Source organism: Mytilus trossulus, chromosome 1 (genome assembly GCF_036588685.1).
Source record: "Mytilus trossulus isolate FHL-02 chromosome 1, PNRI_Mtr1.1.1.hap1, whole genome shotgun sequence".
NCBI lineage: Eukaryota > Metazoa > Mollusca > Bivalvia > Mytilida > Mytilidae > Mytilus > Mytilus trossulus.
Genome location: NC_086373.1, coordinates 29683393 through 29706769, shown reverse-complemented (window position 1 = coordinate 29706769; position 23377 = coordinate 29683393). Strand labels below are relative to the sequence as shown.

Here is a 23377-nt window from a genome sequence, read left to right as displayed (position 1 = left end):
GAAGATCAGCTGATCATGAATAATACTATACAAAAATCTTTTACCTTTTTCACGTTCAAATATTCAATATACAGGAAATTTATATTTTCCAAAATTTTCTTTTTTTTCGTTAATAAAATGTATGCTTCCTTATAACTTTTAAATTTACAATGAAAATTTCATACAAAGCAAATATTCCAAAAAATACAAACAGAATTTTTTTTTTTTTTATTACATGATATTTTAAAAATTGAAATTGATAGGAGTAGAGAAAAATTGCCTTCAACAGTAACATGTAGCTCTAAATAGCATTTTAATTTCAATGAAATATGTAGAATTATGAAACAGAAAATAATTATCCTTCACTTATTCATTTTACTTTTCATAGACCTAAGTTATGTCATATTCAAACTTGAATAACACTGTTTTTCAAAATAAAGTATTGTTATCAGAAAAATTCATGTTAATAAAGTGGATAAATTGTACAGCGAATAGTTTTTACTAACTGGCAAAAAACTCTGGATTCATGTATATTTTTTTAAATTATTTTCAAGGGTACCAATTTTCATGGATTAAGGGCGCACGATACAGTTTTGATCCTGTATTTACAAGTTGATGAAAATTTGCATATAGGCTATTTTTCACCCAATTAAAACAAATATGTAATAAAAAATATACCTTCATGTGCTACTTTTTGGGTTTAATGAGGTCGAAATTTTGTATATTTGCTAAAAATTTCGGATTTGTGGCCGTATTTTTCCTTTCAAAAGAAAGAAATAACTTTTTTGTTTTAAAAGATAAACACAAATTGTTTTTTGTTAAATAATTTGTAATTTCTGTACTTTATAAGTATTCTAAAAAATTATACATTTTTTGTTCAGAAATAACTCAATTTATCAAATGGTCATGAATTGAGAAAAAAACATAATTTCTTGCTGTATATTTATCAAAATTAAAAAAATTGTACTATTTACAGTTTTATAAAATTTGGTCCACATAATCTCCCTGCAAAATAAAACAATATAACGGTTTAAAAATGGGGGTCCATGCACTCATTTTCAAATTAAATCAGTTTTAATAATACAAATTAGCCGAAAACTGCACCTTTTCCAGATAAGTCAATGTTTGACATCAGGAAAATAACAATTTATGTTAGCAACGTCACTACCTCCCCCTGTAACTGTATCGGACGCCCTTTAAGAAAATTAGCATGTTTGTGGATATTTAATTTCATAGTTTTATTGTAGTCTGCATATAAGCCTATAGAATTTTGATTTTCATGGACATTAAATATTGTGGTTAACCTGTACCCACAAAATCCATGAAAATAATAAGGTTTCCATTTATAAAATTACACTGTTTGAATGTTTTACATTTGTCATTTCAGGTTAATTTATGGCTTACTTTGGGATATGGGATTTGCTCATTGTTAAAGGCCGTACAGTGACCTATAACTATTAATTTCTGTGCATTAGCAATCTTATATTCTTAGCTTCTGCCTTTAAAGACCAAACAGCTTATTCATTTCTACCAGTGATTTTTCCTTAAAATTTTGTGTGAAGGTATTTCATGATTTGAGGAACAAAATATGATGAAAAAAATTGGGGGTCACCGACTTAGTTTTGTCACTATAGCAACCTCAGTTTCCTGTTTTCCCGAATATTAAAATAATATTTGCTTGTTATCTACTCTCAAAAAAATGCTTTATATCAAACCTACAAGCATAATTCTTGTTTCACTTTAAACAGTAGATTTGTATCTTTCAAATACAGGTTCAAGAGTTTAAGGCTCATATAGACTTGATCTTTAAAAATATGATTTATTTCATTCCCGCCAAATATAAAACGTAAAACTGAAAAGTGTTTCCATTTTTAAAAAATATCTACCAGTGATTTCTTCATAAAAATTTAGAGAAGGAAAGTGCCATATGTACTCTTCAAAATAAAGCAAAAAAAAGTGAATGTCACCGACCTTTCAAAAAAGTTATGGAGTAATTTTCATGATTTTTTCTCGTTTGTTTTGAAGAAAAGAGTTTTCTTTCTTCAGAACATTGCATCTGACGTCATAGTACAAACTTGCCTTGCTGGCGCACTATTTGAAAAAAAGAAATCGCAAATTGGACGTTTGAACCCACATTTAAATTTCCAAGAGTAACAACTATATTCACCTTCTTTATTGTCCGGTAATACTAGAGATTAAGCTTGTATCAGTTTCAGATTTTTATGATGTTGCCGCACAATATAAACCTTCAGAAACACCATCAGTCGGAATGGAAAATTGTTTGAAATAACCTCTCACGCCGCTTTTGTATTGAAACTTTGTTTTTGTCCTTTGTCCCACATATGCAGAATTGTTGAAAATAAAAGAAGAAATGAAAGATGGCACTGGTAAACTTACAGTAGTTGACTTTACCAGAGACTATATGTGCTTGTTTCTTTTTTGCGTCAAGTTTGCCGTAATAAACTCATTCGGTACTGTTAAAAGACGGACATACACTTATCATACTAAAATTTTTTCCGACTAAGACGAATGTTTAGAAATTATTGCATCAAGTTTGTGAATTCATTATTTTTCAATATTTAAGATATAACTGAAGGAAATTAAAGTTATAGGTATAATATATGAATGAAAGTTTGATTCTAAAACATTATACATCTATCTTAAAATACAATCCTTTTATTACTACCTCATGTGTTTTCAATAAACGAGACAGTAAATATAAAATACAAAAAGTTTTTGATTAAAAAAATAATTTAGAAATAATTTCCGTTGGAAACTACAAAGTAAGATTTCTCCATCAGGATAAAATATAATCTAAATTGCTCATTTTGGAAATTAAAACAAAGAAAAAGTTGTTGCCAGCATTGAAAATAGATTTTTTTTCAATCTTTATGGTTACAGTTATAGCTAAATGAAAGGGAGCGATTTTATGTAAGATATTATTCTTGGAGCAATTGTTTTTGTCATAAGCTAAATTTACAACAATTTAGTTTTAAACACTGAAAATTATGATTTTAATTCACATTCGCTGAGTAGTATTAGTTTTATTAATATTTGTTGCCTTACAGCTAATTTCCTTATGCATGTAGGGTAAAATTTTGGTTGGCTTCCTTGCTTTGTTTGTATTAATATTCACTCAAGCTCTGAAATTAAGATTGACATCTTAATGTATAGGTATGTAAACCTGTATATACGTCATCAAAATATTATTATACGAAATATACAAACAAAGCAAGCAGGCAAAAGTGTTGATCTACAGACATTAGGAAATTAGCTGTAAGCTTTAACGAGATTAGACGATATGTTTATCATTTCTCTTAAAGACAATTTAAAATGAAACAAATGACAAACAAAAATGACCCTTTGTCATCATTTTATTCTTACTATAAGATTTTGTAAAATAAGCAGTATAAATAAATTTTAAATTCATTGCAAGATCGGACATTATTTTACAAGAATCATCCAGATATCAGTTACATGCACATGTTACCAGTAGGTCAAAACTTTTAGGCATAATTGATTATCGGCCTAACCTTGTGAATAATCAATTTTATTTTTTTTTGAATCGACACTTAAAAATTAACAAAAAACTTTAACCTGAAGTGGGACAGACGGATGAACGAACAAACGCACAGACCATAAAACATTTTTCACCTAAGCTGTACACAATCGGCACAAACAAAAGACAAAAATCTACGCAAATGAAGAAGAAATAAATGAAATACAGATTGATGCAAATACATGTACATGTATCAGACAAAATCTACGCATGTGAAAGAATAAAAATAAAATAAAATTCAGATGGGCGCAAATGCAAAAAGTCGAGATCAAAATTTATATTTTTTTTTATTGGAACGAATGTAAAATATAGTGTAGTATCTTATGTGTCCATTTGTGTTAAATATCCACATGATATTTAGGTAGCGCGACGCATAATAGTTCCTCTTTTCTTGGGAAGACGCTACGTAGCGTATCTACGTAGCATGCACCATGATGAAATCCTTGAAAAACGCGAAATAGGACGTTACAATTTGACGTTTTTTCATTGCTAGAAACAACGTCATAGAGCTTTTATGTCACTACCAAGTTGCGTTAGCTGATGCGCATAAACAATAGGCTGTTTGGTCTTTAACATAAAATTCTTGAAATCTCCTGATAAACTTGAAAATTTTCTCTTGTGAAGAGTTGTCTCATGTGCAATCCTATCACATCTTTTTTTATTATATCCAACAAATAATAATGAATTCATAGCAGATACCTTTTAGCTATAATTTTTTCTTTGCTTTGAATACCTAATTCTGGTGGTGATGTTTCACAGTGAACAAGTTTGATAGATTTCGACTTGATAGATTTAGACTTGATAGATTTAGACTTGATAGATTTAGAATTGATAAATTTCGACTTGATAGATTTAGAATTGATAGATTTCGACTTGATAGATTTCGACTTGATAGATTTCGACTTGATAGATTTCGACTTGATAGATTTAGACTTGATAGATTTAGACTTGATAGATTTAGACTTGATAGATTTAGACTTGATAGATTTAAACTTGATAGATTTAGACTTGATAGATTTAGACTTGATAGATTTAGACTTGATAGATTTAGAATTGATAAATTTAGACTTGATAGATTTAGACTTCATAGATTTAGACTTGATAGATTTAGACTTGATAGATTTAGACAGACTTGATAGATTTAGACTACAACAGAATTGTTTCTGGTACAGGGGTTATATAAAAAGAAAGATGCGGTATGATTACCAAATGACACATAAATTAACAACTACCTGGTATAGGTAACTGTATATGTACTAGTGATACTACTTAAGGTGACAGACTTTATTAGAAACATCCTACAGTTGAAACCAAAGTTACTAAATTATCACTTATCACCAAAATATCAACAACCAAATATACTAGCTGAGTAAAAGCTCAGACAGAAATTAACATCATCAAGTAGGTTGAAATAATTACACCACTCACCTACCATGTCTAGCATTTACAATAAGAAGAGGGTAAAATTACCCTGCACAGACTGCAGTGCGTTGGGCCATTCCACAGCAGTGTTTTCAGTGGCTAGCATTATTTACCTATAAACTTTAATATACCGGTATATATCTCTTAATTTATCACTAATTATAAACAGCGCAACAAATAAGCTTTGACAAATACAAAATGAATGCTTGAAAAGAGTGAGGCTTATTTTACTATAAGCATTCATTTGGACAGAGTTTTGCTTACAGTTGCAGTAAGCTGGTGAAGTTGAAGCAAAATTCTGCCAATAATAAGCTAAAATAAACTAGCAAATTCAAGTGCATTTACAGAGGGTTGTGAAATGGTAAACATTACAAAAGGACCTTACCTATAAGAAACTTGAAACACATATACTTACTTGTTTGGCCTATGACCTATTTAGCTATGAAAATAAACAAGTTCTGATGAGACACTTACCCATGAACACTGAAGAGGTAACCTAGGTTTCAACATGGTCTCCATTAATTAAAGAATTAAAATATCTTTTGTAATAACGAAAAAAAATACTTTTCCAGTTCCAGTTTGTACAGTAAAGAGTTATACAACAAGAACATATATGTATTACATTTTAAACAGAATTACAAGCTTTTTTATTTGTTGCCAATCTTATTTCAAGATAATTATGGTGATTCTGCAAATTAAAGGTCAGGTGTTTTACTAAGTTTATGAGAGAAAATGTGGAAACGCACAACAAAATATAAGAGACAAAATTGGAAAGGTCTGGATATTGTTGCATTTTTAAAAGGACTTACTATATAGATATAGGAAGATGTGGTGTGAGCACTCTCCATCCAAATAACAATTTCAAAAAAAAGTAAACCATTATAGGTCAATGTACGGCCTTCAACACAGAGCCTTTGCTCACACCGAACAACTATATTATATATATAGAGAATAATACATGGCAAAATCCGTATCATATGTCGTATCATCCCGAGACATCAATATCAGCCCAAGGGCCTTTAGGCCCGAGGGATGATATTGGTCGAGGGTGATACGGCATGTGATACGGATTTTGCCATGTATCATACGCTTTATCATATATTTCAACAAAAGAGTATTATATTATATGAACTGTTTTCTAATCCATAGATTAGCACTAGGTTACCTTCAGTTCTGTTTTTGTCTTGTTTCAAAGCCTAAAATAACTGCTTATACAAAGCATCTGGGTTACCTTAAGGGCATACGATACAGTTTTGAACCTGTATTTACAAGTTCGTGAAAATTTGCATGTAGACTATTTTTTACCTGATTAAATCAAATATGTTAAAAAAAATATACCTTCATGTGCTACTTTTTGAGTAAAATGAGGTCGAAATTTTGTATATTTACTCAAAATTCTGATTTGTGGCCTTAATTTCTTTTTCGAAAGAAAGACATAACTTTTTAGTTATAAAAGATAACTCCAAATTGTTTTTTGTTAAATAATCGGTAATTTCTGTATTTTATACGTATCCTAAAAAAATATGCATTTTTTATTCAGAAATAACTCATATTAATCAAATGTTCACGAATTGAGGAAAAAACGTCATTTTTTGCTGCATGTTTATCAAAATTAAAAAAAATCCTCTATTTACAGCTTTATAAAATTTAGGACACATAATCTCCCTGCAAAATGAAACAAATTGCTGTTTTGAAAAATAGGGGTCCATGAACTCGTTTTCAAATTAAATCAGTTTGAATGATAAAAATCAGTCGAAAAATGCATCTTTTCCCGATATGTCACAGTTTGACGTCGCGAAAATAACATTTTACGTTAGCAACGTCATTACCTCCCCTGTAACTGTATCGTATGCCCTTAACAATTTGCCTGCTGATGTTTTAAAAATATTTTGTATTTATTTGAGTGTTTTGTATTTTTTATAGTTGCATTTAGTGTGCCAAACGATACAATATGAAAACTTGACGTTCGTGACGTTACATACCAAACAATGACGTCATTAACAAAAATGACCTATTTTGAGGAAATTTTTTCTTAAGCAAAAAAACCACTAAAATCTTAAATTATGTAAAAAAAAAAAAAAAAAAAAAAAAAAGGTATGCGATACGGGTTTTACCATGCGATACGGGGTATGCGATACGGGTTTAGCTATGCGATACGGGGTATGCGATACAGGGTAGGTGATACAAACTGGAAAAACAACCTTTATTAGATATACAAAATAGCTGTATTTTGTACTAAATATATGATAAATATCTATATCTATATTCAAACACACACCCTAAATGTGTGTTTGGTGGGGATATAAAAAAAATTGTTGCCTTGTTGATATTATATCTATGATGAAGATTCTTACCTCCTGTCTGTCCACCCTCTGCAGTGTTGCTAAAATATAAAGACTGAGTGTTAGTCAAAATATAAGTTATAGTAAACGTTTTATTTAGTACCAGTGGTACCTAACACTAAAGGGAGATAACTCTGTAAAAATTAGCTGGTCGTTTTAATCATGTTTGTATTTCTAAGGAAATATTAAGCTTCTCAATGATCAAAATTAGTGTTAAGCAAACTGCTATGTATCCAATGTGTGTGGTTCAATGTTTTTTGAAATTCTATATTTTTGTCAAAGGTTCAAAGTAAATATTTAAATTTTGTTAAAATTTTATGAAAATTAAACCAGCAAAATTTATTTCAGTCAAGGTGTTAGCTACCAATCAATTAATAATCTGACCATGCTAGACCCTTATCAAAATCCAGAGGGTTCAATGAAGGGGGTTGTGAAATTGAATCCCTCCTAGTGCAGGTGAACTTCTAAAAGGTTACCAATTCAACATTGTAGTTACGAGTAGATCATTGAATATTGATTTTATTGGTATAAATACTGATTCTGTATTTTTATTTAAATGATCAGTAAATTAAAAGCAAACTAAATATTATTGTCAAAATATAAATAAAATTGAGATTGGAAATGGGGAATGTGTCAAAGAGACAACAACCTGACAACAGACAAAGGGCACCAATGGGTCTCCAATGCAGCAAGAAACTCCCGCACCCAGAGGTGTCCTTCAGCTGGCCCCTAAACAAATATGAAAACTAGTTCAGTGATAATGGATGTCCTACTAAACTCCTTATTATACACAAGAAACTAAAATTAAAAATCATGCAACACTAACAAAGGCCAGAGCCTCTCATTTGGGACAGGCGTAAAAATGAGGAAGGGCTAAATTGAAGATTTTAAAGAGTCTACTGATGCGCAATTTACAATGGGGGTCTCATTGGGGGGTTCTAATCCCAGATCCCGCTTACTGTTTTGTCAGATTCCCGTAAGACCTCATTTCCTGTTTTCACGCCACAATAATTTGACATGTGTCATGCTTACAAAAAATCGGCAATCTCATGTCAAGCTTAGACCCCAATGAGACCCACTACAATGTTATCCAATAGTTTGTTCCAGTCTGTTAGTCAATAGTTCTTGGAACTTTTCTGTACTGTGTTTTGTATTTGTCATTTTGATGCCTTTTTTGGCTGACTATGTGGCGAACAAGTTCAACCAGCAGAATGAAAGGTCCTTATTTTCTGTAAAGACAAAACGAAAGTGAAAAAAAGTCACATGACATGGTTTTCTTCAGGGGTGAAAAAATATGGTACATCTGACTACCGGCAAATCACTTTAAGCTCTTCAATGTTTGCCCTTAATATCAAGCTTTGGGAACAAAATATACTTGTTTCATGTTAATATTGCGTGATGTAAACGTCCGTTTCTTTTTTATAAATTAAGAATGCAATTGATTATTACATATCCGAAAACGGAAAAACTTATGTTATGGGCGGGTCTATTTCGTTTTCGACAAGTCCCCAAATGATGGCAGATCGCAACAGTGTTGTATATCAATATAACTGAATGAAAGTATTTTTGTCATGTGTTACCTGTTATCCATTTACTACGGCTCTTTTTACGTCGGTTTTCAGAGTGCTCACTGTCCAATCGGTCCAAATCACAAAATAGGCAACCGGACACAATAAATGGTCAGTCTCTGTACCAGCGAACCACAAATTTTAAAAACAAGAACAAGTAATTGCTTTCTTAAAAGAAAAAGAAATGAAAACGTGAACCTAAGTAATGCCAGTTGTATGTTAGTTATACGTCCTTGCAATATATAAGATCTTTTAAATAATTGTTTTTTCATAAAGATGCATGATTTCACCTCATTTATGAAAACTTGTTTATAAATGTACTTTCAATAGAAATATAAGTATCAAATATCATAAAAAGTAAAATCACAAAAAATCTGAACTCCGAGGAAAATTCAAAAAGGAAAGTACCTAATCAAATGGCAAAATCCAAAGCGCAAACACACTAAATGTATGAAAAACAATTGCCATATTCCCGACTTCAGTACAGGCAGAGACATATATACACATGTCTCTGGTACAGGCATGTTCTTATGTAGAAAATGGTGGATTAAATCTGTTTTTACGGCTAGATAAATCACTCACTTTTAATTGTTATACAGTCGCCGCAGCAAATTCCATTATATTGACAAATATGTGTGAACAAAACAAACAAACATAACAGGTAAAAATGACAAAAATAGGGGTACAACAGTCAACATTGTGTTATAATCTTAATCACTTTAAAAACAAACAAATATGTAATAAAGATGCACAAGCATAGAACATATAAGAAATAATATAGAACAAGCATCATGGATTAGCAAAAATTAAAGACAAGAATACACAAATTTACCACAGTACACCACATTAAAACAAAATGGTAATAAGCTATGTCAAGCTTTTAAAAGCATATAAATGATTTGGGAAAAGGAAAATTGCTCTTTTTTTTTGGCTCATTTCTTTGCTTAGATATGATGAAATTCGTGTTCACCGATTTGACACAAATTCTCATATCTGATATAACCTACTGAAACGTATGTCCAAATTATAAATAGTCTGCAAAAAAAATAAAATAATGAATGTACTGGGTGACATCAAGGATTTGTATACTATACAAATCCTTGGTGACATGTATCAACAATTCAGGGCTTGTTTGTATTTTTGTCTAGACGTACGCCGTCTACTGATTAACCATCGAGGCGACCCCAGAAGACTGCCTACGGTCATATGACCCGATAGTACATAAATATAGTTATACATAGATTAAAATTCAATTGGATTGTTCTATGTCTGTTAGATTTTACTTTCATTTATGATTGAACAAAAAAAAATCCTATTTCGGGTTTTTTTTTATATTTCCCGTAGATAATGCTTACGAATAGACAAACATGTTATCCAGAGGGTGTCTATTTCACGTTAGAAATCTTGTATACTGTCACGGCTTATCGAACTGTGAACATTTATTGAGTTCAGACTTTGCATTTTTTCTCTTTGTGTTCGGTAAAATTCGATGACAACCATCAATGCCCTCACAACTTACCAAATTGAAAGACGGTTTAACATCTTATCGTCCTAAATGATATGGACGTAATAAACAACTGCAACTTTCTTCTAGTGGTCTACACTGAAATAAGGCAAGCTATGTATCCAATTTGATTATTTGCTAGCCATCCAATTAATATTAGGAGTTAACAGTACGAGTGTGCTTTGATTTTTTAAACCACGATCTAAATTTACAGGAATCACTCATGCGAATATGTGATATAACCGTTTAATAACCTACTTTACACAACACTGTTATTGAAAATAAAACATGTCGTAGTTTATAATAATAAAGTTTCGTTCATTTTGGAGAAGGACATGATATAAACACATGGGGCAGAAGGGAAGCAGCATCTTGAATAAGAGTGGAAACAAAGGTAATAATTAATAAAAATGATTGTCGTCTCTGTTTATATTTAAAATAGGTCAACCAAAACATGTTGAGATAATCGAATTTATACGATTACATACTAGTCATGCTAGCATCGATGATTGACTTGCTAATTAAGTTTACTTCAAATTAAACATGTGAATTTCTCTAATAGTATTTATTATATTGACACGCAACAACAGTATATGTGTTTTATTTGTTTTTACATGGCTGTATGAGTTGTATTATCATCATTTGATAATGTGCAGAAAATATATGTTTCATGGTGGGTTTTTTTAATACTTGCTGTATTTAAAGGTTTTTTTCTTCTATATTGCTCTTTCAATTGCTAATTTTAGGTTATATTTGGTATTAGTGCCTATGACATGTACATGTAGTTTTTGGAAAATGACGCAGTCATTGTTCCATTACTGGCGACCTGAACTTCATTACATTCTCTGCCTACCGCGCTTGGTTTCGTATTTACTATTTTCCATACAAACTGGAATCTGCTTGTGTTAACATTATGCATGATCATTGTGTAGTAATCAGCCAGGAACCAGTTTACACTCGGTTTCATATTACTATTTTACAAACTAACTGTTTTCTGCTTGTATTCCACTACACTCGAACAAAGTGTTGTAGTTTGACGGAAACCAGTTTAGAATTTGTAAACTACAAAACGTAATCGGTTATTGTTCATTCCGTTTTGGTGTTTCATACCGACTTATATGGTTTGAATAAGCTTAAGACCATTCAAACATTAATGTGATAGGTATATTAAAGACTTTTTTACAAAAGGATTGAACTGTTTTACTTTCAAAGTCGTATTATAGTGATATCTGTCATGTACGGATTTCCACTCTCACCGGTTAATTTCTTCATTAACACGTGCTTTTGAAACTTCCTGTTTAAACAGCGCAAGTTTCAAAATTGTTTTTTCAGTGAATTAAACTTATTTTAACAATCATGAAGCGTTCTAGAATCATTTTCAAGCAATTTCTTCTTCTCTTTGCTGATGGAAAATAGGTTTTCTCAAGAAAATACCGCAAACGATCGCAGAGGAATTGAAACGTACAAGTCAAGTCGGCACCTGGTTAAATTGGCGTCTAGTCAAATCGGCACCTATTTGACGTCAATTCGGCATCCAATAATATTTGTTATAATATTTTCTATTCAATTAATTAATAACTGTTACCAAGATCATATATATAGTGAATATGTTGTTGTGTATTTAGGTAAACAACGAAACCAAAGTGAATATGTTGTTGTGTATAAAGGTAAACAACGGAGCCCTTACCCAAGCTGTTGTTTTAACAATTAGACAATAATTAAAATAAAATGGAGTCCCTTTCAATAAATCAAACTTTCATGCCAAATAATTAGCAAATTTAAGGTGGTTTTTTTTCAGTAAAGTTTAAACAGCATTAAACCAGCAATCCTGTAAAATTCTCAACTGGTAAAAATAATGCATAAAAATATCCAATATCTCATGTATTAGTCCAAATAATTATGACGGGCAAGGATATTTTATTTTTTTTCTGGGACGCCTTCCTAACGGCCCTTGGGCTGATATTGATGTCTCGGGATGATACGACATATGATACGGATTTTGCCATGTATTATACGCTTTATCATATATTTCAACAGAAGAGTTTTATATTATATGAACTGTTTTCTGATCCATAGCAATGGGTTACCTTCAGTTCTGCTTTTTTCTTGTTTCAAAGCTTTGAAATAACTGCTCAATTATTTATACGAAGCACCTAGGTTACCTTACAATCTGTTGTTTTGAAAATATTTTGTTTATTTTTGTATATATTTGAGTGTTTTGTATTTTTTATAGTTGCATTTAGTGTGCCAAACAATTTGTTGTAAAAACTTGATGTTCGTGACGTCACATACAATATGAAAACTTGATGTTCGTGACGTTACATACCAAATATGACGTCATTCAAAAAATTGACCTATTTTAAGAAAAAAAATCTGAAGCAAAAAAAAACTGACTTTAGTTTAAAAAAAAAAAAAAAAAAAAAAGGTATGCGATACGGGGTATGCGATACGGGTTTAGCCATGCGATACGGGGTATGCGATACAGGGTAGGTGATACAGACTGGAAAAAAGAACCTTTATTAGATATACAAAATAGCTGTATTTTGTACTAAATATATGATAAATATATATATCATTAAAAATACACCAAAAAAGTCATTTAGTTAAGAAAAATAAATATATACAAAATGTTCATGAACACCCAAAAATGTGAAAGTTAGTATTTAACTCTTTTTGCTTAAATACTGTTAAAAATATATATTTAACATGGGTGACGAATTGACTATATCAGGGGTCGATTTAACCAGGTGCTGATTTGTCCAGGTAGCACTCCACAGTTAGGTGTGTAGTTTCGCATTTTGGCCCCTGTGGATTTTTAAAATATGAGAGCTAGTGTGAAATAAAATTCATTTTTGGATAGCTGAGTACTAAAATAGCCTTCGTATTGTGTTTATATGAACATCAAGATTATGTAATGCATGTAATATAGGCTGTTTTCTGTATGACAGTCCGTATGTGCATGCCCATACCCTACATTGGTCCGGCAATTATTGTAATGTTTATTTCCAACTTTTTGTGGCACGAACTTTGTGCTTAGATTTTACGAAAAAATGAGGCGAAAGACACCCACTTTTTATTTGATCATTAGGAAGATCTATGCAAACAGTTTCTAAAAAGGTATCACTCAAAGGCATTGAAATTCTAGTTTGATCCAAATTTTGGGGGGATATGTGACATGTTTACCCCCTTTTTTTCAATATTTTATTGTAAATAAATGCAGAATGTTGCCATGGATACACATAAAAGGAATTATTTTTCACCCTTTTAACTTTGAAAAATCAATTCTATGGAAGATACTGATTACATACATATGCACATGTACAACACAAACAGTAAGGTTAATGTATTAGAAATCCAGGAATAGGAGATGACAAAACATTTTGTTGCTCATTTTTAATTTTAATTTCTAACTGTGGAGTGCTACCCCAGGTGCCAATTTAACCAGGTGCCGGTTTGACTAGAATTCTTTGACAAATGTTAGAAATTACCTGAGTTTCATTAGACCTTTGATAACAGTAACAAAAAGATTATTTACTTATTATTTTGTGGGAGAAGGGGGTTCAGACTATGTGGTATTAGGTCTGTTCGCGCCCAATACACTTTCGCACCCTACACGTTCACACCTTTGCACCCAAGGTCCATTCGCACTCTACTCTTCGCGCCCAATTTAATCTCGAATTCAAGTTGAACAACTGGAAAATCATGATTGTTGTTTTAAATTGCTTTGGTGTAAATACTGAATATATTTATAGCTTGGTATGAGTAAAACATTGAAGATTTTAAAGGAAAAACACAAAAGATAATTGTTTTTAACAGCTTGGTCCCTTTGATCTGAAACAACGAAACAATATAATATAGGAACCAAAATATAGCAATCCACTATTATAACCGAAACATGATAAAATTTAGTCAACACACAGAAAAAAAATTAGTCAGAATCTCATTTCATTTTGAAACAAGTCAATGAAACAAAGTTATAGCAATACACTAACCAAAACATGATTAAGAGTTATTCAACACAAAATAAAACGTTGACAAAATACCACTTTATTTAGAAAGGATTATTATTATTTTTAACAAAACGCTATCCAAAACATGATTAAGATTTATTCAACACCAAAAAAATATGTTGTTTCACCTTATTTTGAGACAATGACAACAATTATACTTATAAGAAAACACTTACTTACAGAGTTGTTCAACACAAAATCAATTAAGATTGGTTGCGAACATGTAGGGTGTGAAAGTGAAAGGGGGCGAACACGTGAATGGGCGTGAACGGACCCAGATTCAGACTATGTACCAGTGAGAAATATACAAGCCTTTCTACGGTATTTATTTGTACAATTCAGGTAGTCTTGACCTATTCATTTGTCTTTAAAAAAAAACCAGCCAGTTGTCACCTTCACTTCACACACACACACATACAAATATCAATTATATGCTTACGAGACATGTTGCATTGTTAAACTAATTAAGGTATGTGAAAATCAAGACTTGCATTAAAACTATCCCAATATTAGAGACAGAGGCGTCATTTTTTTCTCAGAGCTTTCAGCTCTTTGATTTTTCGTTTGAATTGTTCTACATTGTCTTATCAGGACCTTTTATAGCCGTGACTATGCCGGTATGGGCTTTGCTCATTGTTGAAGGCCGTACGGTGACCTATAGTTGTTAATGGCTGTGTCATTTTAGTCCTTTGTGGATAGTTGTCACATTGGCATGCATACCACATCTTCTTTTGTATATGAAACAACTACCACATATATTCATCAGAGTTAAAATGAAGTGGTAGAATAAAGCAATTTGTTACACATATACACCATATATCGGTTAACCAAATATTGATGGCGTCCACAAAATATTCTTTAAGTTGACATATGAACGGTTTTATACTAGACAAATTAAAATGTATTTTGTTTTAGAAATAAACAATATGTATCTGCTCAAATGTCGAATCGGATGTGAAAACTACCTTTTTTTGCAGGACCTTCAGTTAATCCACAGAGTGGCCAGTATGAATGGTTTAAATTTCTTTGTGACAGTTCAGAAGAGAATATTTTTCTATTTCTCAAAGAAAACTCTTCGGTAGTAAACACCCCTATGAGATTTAGTAAGTTAAATTCTGTTGGTTTATACATAACAATACCAAATATATCTTGTTATACCAGGGATAACTGGACTCAAACCAAATAATTAACACATTCATATAAATAAAAAAGAAATACATCAACAAAAGAGTACATGTTGTACCAACGATCTTTGTATTTGTAACATATTGTTCGAGGACAGGCGTTAAATTCTATCATGATAGAGTTATTGATTGCAAGGAAGCCATTGCTTAAAAGGCCATTCAAAATAACAATATTGAAGCTGACCTTTAAAAGTTTTACGAACGCCACCATGCTTTGGTTGCCCGATTTTTAATATACCGAGTGTGACAGTCTTATCGCTGTATTTTTAAACAACACGACTGGTGCTACTATATAGTGGAGAAGGAACTACTGACTCTCTCGGAACACACGAGTTCCACTCCGTTGACTGGCATAATTCGATTTAGCATCTGGCTTTGGAATTTCCAAAATGGCGGCAGTTACCATGGAAAATGCTGCCGAAAACCTTTAAATACAATTTACTTCATAAGAATGGTAGGTCAAACCCAGTGATGGTTTTGATGGTATGTTCCCTCTCTTGTACAAAAGTGGCATTGTATTAAAGTTTTGGAAATGGTTACAATTAGAAACAACAACAACAAATCAAAATTCAAAATGCTCAAAACCAAAGGAAATGCAATAGCAGTTTTAGTTGTTATTGATGTTTGTCCTTTAATTGTTTGATTTAATTTCGCCATAGTGTTTTTTTCTGTTTTTATTGAACTTATAGCAAATAATAATGATCACCTTATGTCTGGCAATATCAATCCTTTTGAAGATCTTTACTGACCTCCAAATGTTGGGTGTTTCACATTGAAGCGTTCTTTAGATCCTCCTTCTTCCTTTCATATAATATATATGCGGTAGAAGAAACAGATATTCGAGCCCTGACATAATAACACTTTCCCTTAGTGCTATTATTCAAACGTACGAATAAGACGGTAAAATTAAAACATAATATTCTTTTACTTTCATTATATTTTGTATTTCAGATGTGTATAAAGACTTATCATCTGGTGAAATGTGTTCCTGTGCGTTTTACTTGGAGCAAGGATTACTTCCGGAGTCGATGGGTTCCACGTCAGCTATTAGGGTTCTAGGAAAGTGTATTATGCGTGGCATGTGTCCTCATGTTATAATGGATTTGTGTGGTGAAACCGACATTTTGAAAATCCCATCATTAACAGAAAAGATTTTTGAACAATATGTCAAAATAAAAGGCCCATTAGAAGAACGATCTTATGGTGGCCTTTATCTCATACATATACTTGTTATTATTGGCAAAACAGAAAAAATGTATGAAATGTTGTCATATTTTAAGCCACTGACATGTTCTGGGGGCTCTATGGAGTTAATTTTGATAACAGATATTCATTATTTTACCCCATGTTATTTGACACTTGTACATAACCAAACTAAATGTCTTTTTGATCTCCTACAGTATAACGAGAAGATGATTGAATATTGGCACTATGAGAAAACAACAAATACTGAACATGATAAACAATGTACATTACTGGTGTCGTGTGTTAAAATGGACAGACATGACATCTTAGATATGTTATTATCAAGATTTGAGCGAAATCCGTCTTTTCACACAAGATATCTTGAACGCATTTATTCGACAGAGAAAAACACAGCATTGGAGTATGCAGTTGAACAACGAAAAATTGAAAGTATGAGAATTCTTAACAAATATGACACAACAGTTGATACACAAAGACAAAATATACTGACAGCGGCTGATCTATGTGTTATCAATAATGATATGGAATGGATGCGTGCATTTCTTGAGTTAAAGAGTAAAAAGGAGTTAGAAGTATGTCCTATCTTTAACTTAATCGCAAAAGGTATATTATTACAGTTTGTCATTTATTAAAACAACTTAATCTCTAAAAGGTAAATAATTGAAGTATATCCTTTCGTCAACATAATATTTATTTTTCTCCTTTGAATTTTTTCATCTCAAACATAATATCAACTGGTAAATTACAGAAGTATGGTCCACCGATCTCCAACTTAACATTTATCAGGTAAATCACAGAAATATGGTTAATCTCCCACTTAATATCAACAGGTAAATTACAGAAGTATGGTCTATCGATCTCCAACTTAATATCAACAGGTAAATATCAGAAGTATGGTCTATCTCCCACTTAATATCAACAGGTAAATTACAGAAGTATGGTTGATCTCCAAATTAATATCAACAGGTAGATTACAGAAGTATGGTCTATCGATCTCCAACTTAACATCAACCGGTAAATTACTCAAATATGGGCTATCGATCTCCCACTTAATATCAACAGGTAAATCACAGAAATATGGTCTATCTCCAATTTAAAATCAACAGGTAAATTACAGAAGTATGGTCTATCGATCTCCAACTTAATATCAACAGGTAAATTACAGAAGTATGGTTGATCTCCAAATTAATATCAACAGGTAAATTAAAAAAGTATGGACTATCGATCTCCAACTTAACATCAACCTGTAAATTACTCAAGTATGGGCTATCGATCTCCAATTTAATATCAACAGGTAAATCACAGAAGTATGGTCTATCTTCAATTTAAAATCAACAGGTTTTTACAGAAGTATGGTCTATCGATTTCTAACTTCATATCAACAGGTAAATTACAGAAGTATGGGCTATCGATCTCTAATTTAATATCAACAGGTAAATTACAGAAGTATGGACTATTGATCTCCAACTTAACATCAACCTGTAAATTACTCAAGTATGGGCTATCGATCTCCAATTTAATATCAACAGGTACATCACAGAAGTATGGTCGATGTCCAACTTAATATCAACAGGTAAATCACAGAAGTATAGTCTATCTTCAATTTAATATCAACTGAACACCAACCGGTAAATTACTCAAATATGGGCTATCAATCTCCAACTTAATATCAACAGGTACATCACAGAAGTATGGTCGATCTCCAACTTAATGTTAACAGGTAAATTACAGCAGAAGTATTGTCAATCTCCAACTTAAAATCAACAGGTAAATTACAGATGTATGGTCGATCTCGAACTTAATATCAACAGGTAAATAACAGAATTATGGTCTATCTCGAACTAAGTATCAACAGGTAAATTGCACAAGTATGGTCGATCTCAATCATAATAGCAACAGGTACATTACAGAAGTATGGTCGATCTCAAACTTAATAACAACAGGTTAATTCCAGAAGAATGGGATATCAATCTCCAACGTAATATCAATAGGTTAATTACAGGAGTATGGGATATTGATCTCCAATGCAATATCAACAAGTAAACTACAGAAGTACGGGATATCGAGCTCCAACCTAATACCGACAGGTAAATAACAGAAGTATGGTCGATCTCCAACTTTTAAAATACCAATAGGTAAATTACAGAAGTATGTTCAGTTCAGTTTCTTGTATATTCCTCCATTAATTGTGGAGCACTACCCAAAGGGTATAGTTTTAGCAACTATGTACACCTTAAAACATAGGCAAACAAATAATTATATACAGATGACTGAATTTGGTTATAATAATCACTAAATAGTAAATAATAGATATCATAATTGATTCATAGGAGTGTCATCATAAAGTTTTAAAAGATATATAATAATTGGTATGTGCTGGGGTGTAAGAAAAATGTTAAAAAAACAACTGCATATATTTACAAATAAGAATTGAAATGGTCTCAAATTAAAATTACTTATAATTATTAGTTACGAGTGCTATAAATACATCGGGATTAATAACGAAAATTTTATTTTATAAGACTTATGTAAAATGGCTATATATAAATAAATCTTCTTCACAGTATAATTTACTGTATGGAGATCTTGTCATTCCTCTTTAAATTATAACTGATATCTTACAATTTTAAAAGAGAAGATTTATTTTAAATACTCATAAGTTATAAAATAGTAAGATGATATACTATTAGTAAGGAACTATTTTATTTTAAAAAGTTTATTTATACTGTACTTTTGATAAAGTTTTTTTATCCTTTTGTGCGCAGCAAGTGCATCTCATAACACATATTTCTAGCCAGAGTTTCAATGTTTTCATACACAGTTGGGTAACATTTTATATCCTTGCTAGTACAGTCCATTATGAGCTGCAGTAAATTCCCTTGTTGTATGATCTTCTTGTATGTTGAGGTATCAATTTCATCCATTGTCTGTTCGATTTTTGAGCATTATTTAGATCTTATTTTCTCTAATTCTTTGCAGTGTAGAATAAAATATTCTAGATCTTCATTTTCCTGTTCACAGATTGTACACATCGGATTAACTTTCGGATCGAACTTAGCTCTTTTGGCTTGGAATATGTACGTTTGAGTACATAGGCTTGCTTTTATTTCTCCTGCCTTTACATCTTTACTATTGTTTTTTACCGTTTTCCATATATTGTGAGCTTCATGTAATGGATTGTTCTGTATCTCTATGTATTTAAGTGATGTTTTTTTTCCCATTTTTTCAGTATTCCTTGATCTTTATTCCTACTAGTCTTCCATTCGATTTTATTCAGTGGATTTTCTATGTAGTAGCTACTAGATTTCACATTGTATTTTGATAGATTTTTTTTCTACTCTGTTGATAAAGTCTTTTCCTCTTTGGTTTGAAAATACTATTAGTCGGCGCAGAATTTCGCATTCTATGGTTCCTGAATTTCGAACAATATTCATGAAGAAGTTGAGTACATTTTTGTCTTATGTGATGGCAATAGGTTCTGCTCCTACCAGGGTATAGACAGACATATTTGCTGTATTATTTGGAAGCCCTTGAATTTGTTGGGGGATTTTTATCTCTGCCAGTTCTAGCTTATTCTTTTCTTTTGCAAGTAAGTTCATCACCTCAAGTCGGTATATGCTTCTTGGTACTGCATATGTTCTCAATAGCTTGTATGCGACCATGGGTGAGAATCCCCTTCTGACATGTAACCCAGTTCCAAGAAGGCTGTATATTGTTGCCCTTCCGGTTCTTATTCTTTCTGAGATATTTTCACAGTTTTGCTCGTTTCTTTTGATACCTAGATGTTTTGTTTCATTGGTTATATTGATGTCATTTTCTTCAAATTGCAATGTTTGAGCCTTTTGCATTATATAGAACCGCTTCAGATTTAGTTGGATTGGTTTTGACTAGATCTCTGCTTGTATGGTGTTGTACTATATCTAATATTTCTTGTACATATGCAGTACTATTTGCCAGGACAGCAATGTCATCGCCACATGTTGGTGCAGGGACTTTTATATCATCAAAACATGCTCCAAGTCCACTTTTTAATATGCTTTCAAGTATGACGTTGTTGTAGCATTTATATAGCGTTGTAGATAGTTTTGCACCTTATTGAATTCCTTGCAGCACCATTACATCTTCTGTGCATTGCCCTTCCCATTTAACCTTAATGCTCATTCCTTTATACAAGTTTTTCAGTAATACCCAGAGTTTTCCTTTTATTCCATAATGGTAGTTTGTTGAATAGTATTTCATGGTTTAGTTTTTCAAATGCCTTTTCTGCATCAAAAGTTATTAAGTTCAGCAGTATCTTTAACTTCTTACTTTCTTCCGATTGCTTCTGATGTGAGGAATGCTGCACATAGTGATGATACTCCTTCTGTAAAGCCTCTTTGACGGGAGTTTTGTATGTTGTTAAATACATTAGATATCGATCTCCAACGTAATATCAACAGGTAAATTAGAGAAGTATGGTCCCTCGATCTCCAACTTTTAAAATACCAACAGGTAAATTAAATTCATTAATACATGAGAAGTACTTTTACTTCCGTTCAACAATGTTAACATTAATCTGACTCTCGTTATTTTGATGTAGATTAGAAAATTCAGGAATTTGATTTAATAAACTAGTAAATAAATTAACAATTAAAAAATTAAAAAAGGTCATAAGATATAAAAAGATCTGATTGAGATCAATAGTGAATTGTATCAGGTAATAAACATTGATCACAAGTTCTTTTTTTTTCCAGGTTCTCTTGAAATGTTAACACTTATTCTACAAACTCTTCAAAATAAGAACACATTTTTCGGAAGAATCAGTTCTGAAGAGATAAATGTTGCTGGAAGGAAAGGAAATGGCTTTTTAGTGGATTCATTGTTTCTTCATGATGCACAGAAAGTTAAGACACTGTTAGACTATGGTTTCAACAGTAATACATTCTATAATGGATTCAGTTTAATGTGCTGGGCTCAAATTTTGGGTCTGGATAACATATGTCACCTTTTATTGGCCAAAAATGGTAAATGTTTTCGAAATGAACATTCTCAAGATTGTTGTTTGTTTTTTGGTGTTATTTCACATCCTTTAAATACATTAGTTCATGTTGTCTCTTTGGTTGAAAAAGATTGTGATGTTGATTACTACAGCTTGAAATGTACATTTCCTTTAATGATGGCTATTCGTTACAAGAGATTTGATGTGTTCGAGTTCTTACTCAGACATGGTGCAGTGAGTAACAATCCAAATCTTTTCACCGAGAATCAATTGCCTTTATTGATTCTATTGAAATTTATAGTAATACTCATTAAAGAGAATGGAGAATTAGATTTAGAGGGAAATTTATCACTTTTAAAGTCAAGAAATGAATGTAATGGATATAGACAACTACTTAGGATGGTACTGCGGACTACATGCACCGTTTCCTGTGAGACATTAAAGGAATTATCAACCAATTGTAAAGATAAAAAACTTATTGAAATTATTTATGAGAAAGTTCTTCCACCAAAACTAATGCAAGCTTGTAGAAACACTTTGCGTCAACACTATGGACAATTCTTGTGGAAATACATTGAATATATAGAGAATACTTTTCCCAAAGGACTAGTGAGATATTTACAGTGTTTAGATGTCATAGAGGATTTTTATGAAGAAAACGAAGATACAGTAGGAAAGATTGAATAGTATTATGACATGTTTTCTTAAAATAAATCATTACTACTTGGAAATCAATTGCTCTCCTCGTTTATCAGACATATTAGTTGCAAGTACAGAAATCTACATCTTAAAATCAAAAGTAACTCTCATTTTTTTTTCCAAATCCCAATTTTGTGATACACTTCATTAATTTTACAAATGTTTATTTTTGTGAATCAGTTGCATTATACGATTAGATGAATGGAAAGCGTATCATTTAAGGAATAATAAAGGCAACAGTAGTATACCGCTGTTCAAAACTCGTAAATCAATGGACAAAAAAAAAAAGGGTAACAAACTAAAACTGAGGGAAACTCATTAAATATAAGAGGAGAACAGCGAAACAACATTAAAATTTGTAAGGGTTCCGCGGAACCCAGTGTCTCGCCTACTTTTGCTGTAAATCGCAGGCTCAACAAAATTTGAGGAAAAAAATCAATAAAAATATTCCTCTTGAAACTAGTAAGAAGCTTCTGTCCATGTTTGGTAAAAATCTAGGATAGTTAATGAATCTAATAAATGTTTTGAAAACTTTAACTGCAGACTGTATGTACATTGTAATGTTAACTGGAAGAAAAACTAAGTCCATTTAAAAGTAAAATACGGAAAAAATGATTTTTTTTACAAAATTTACTTCTGGATACTATCTTATGATCATAAATAAGCTTCTGTCCAAGTTTGGTACAAACCCAGGATAGTTAAAGAAAGTTATTAAAATTTAAAAAAAATTAACCACAGAGTGAATGTAATGTTTCCCCGCAGAAAAACTAAGTCCATTTAAAAATAATATACGGAAAAAATTGATTTATTTTTTTACAAAATTTACTTCTGGATACTATCTTATGATCATAAATAAGCTTCTGTCTAAGTTTGGTACAAACCCAGGATAGTTTAAGAAAGTTATTAAAATTTTAAAAACTTAAACC

At 31.5% G+C, this 23377-nt stretch overlaps 2 protein-coding genes across 4 annotated transcripts in view; one reads left to right on the top strand and one right to left on the bottom strand.

Annotated features, from left to right (window-relative positions):
* Positions 1 to 9016, bottom strand: part of LOC134721105 (protein SSUH2 homolog) — a 33711-nt gene extending 24695 nt beyond the window's left edge. The window contains exons 1-3 of one of the 2 annotated variants that reach the window (XM_063583859.1): positions 8883 to 9001; positions 7315 to 7343; positions 5376 to 5399 (exon numbers count right to left, since the gene is read on the bottom strand). Coding sequence is in view for 1 of the 2 variants with exons in the window: in XM_063583851.1 (XP_063439921.1) it covers positions 7315 to 7343; positions 8883 to 8893 (40 nt within the window). In the remaining variant the exon portion in view is untranslated. Of the gene's footprint in view, positions 1 to 5375; positions 5400 to 7314; positions 7344 to 8882 lie in introns of both variants that reach the window. The other variant, XM_063583851.1, reaches the window with a different exon arrangement.
* A 1584-nt stretch (positions 9017 to 10600) lies between these two features.
* Positions 10601 to 22728, top strand: LOC134721096 (uncharacterized). 2 transcript variants are annotated; one of them, XM_063583828.1, is made up of 4 exons: positions 10601 to 10768; positions 15362 to 15487; positions 16520 to 17377; positions 21508 to 22725. In XM_063583828.1, exons 1-4 carry the CDS (start codon positions 10723 to 10725, stop codon positions 22437 to 22439), a joined length of 1962 nt encoding a protein of 653 aa, XP_063439898.1. In that variant the 5' UTR covers positions 10601 to 10722; the 3' UTR covers positions 22440 to 22725. The 2 variants fall into 2 exon arrangements, with proteins under 2 accessions (XP_063439898.1, XP_063439907.1); XM_063583837.1 differs by lacking the exon at positions 15362 to 15487 and having other exon boundaries at positions 21508 to 22728.
* Positions 22729 to 23377: the final 649 nt, after the last annotated feature.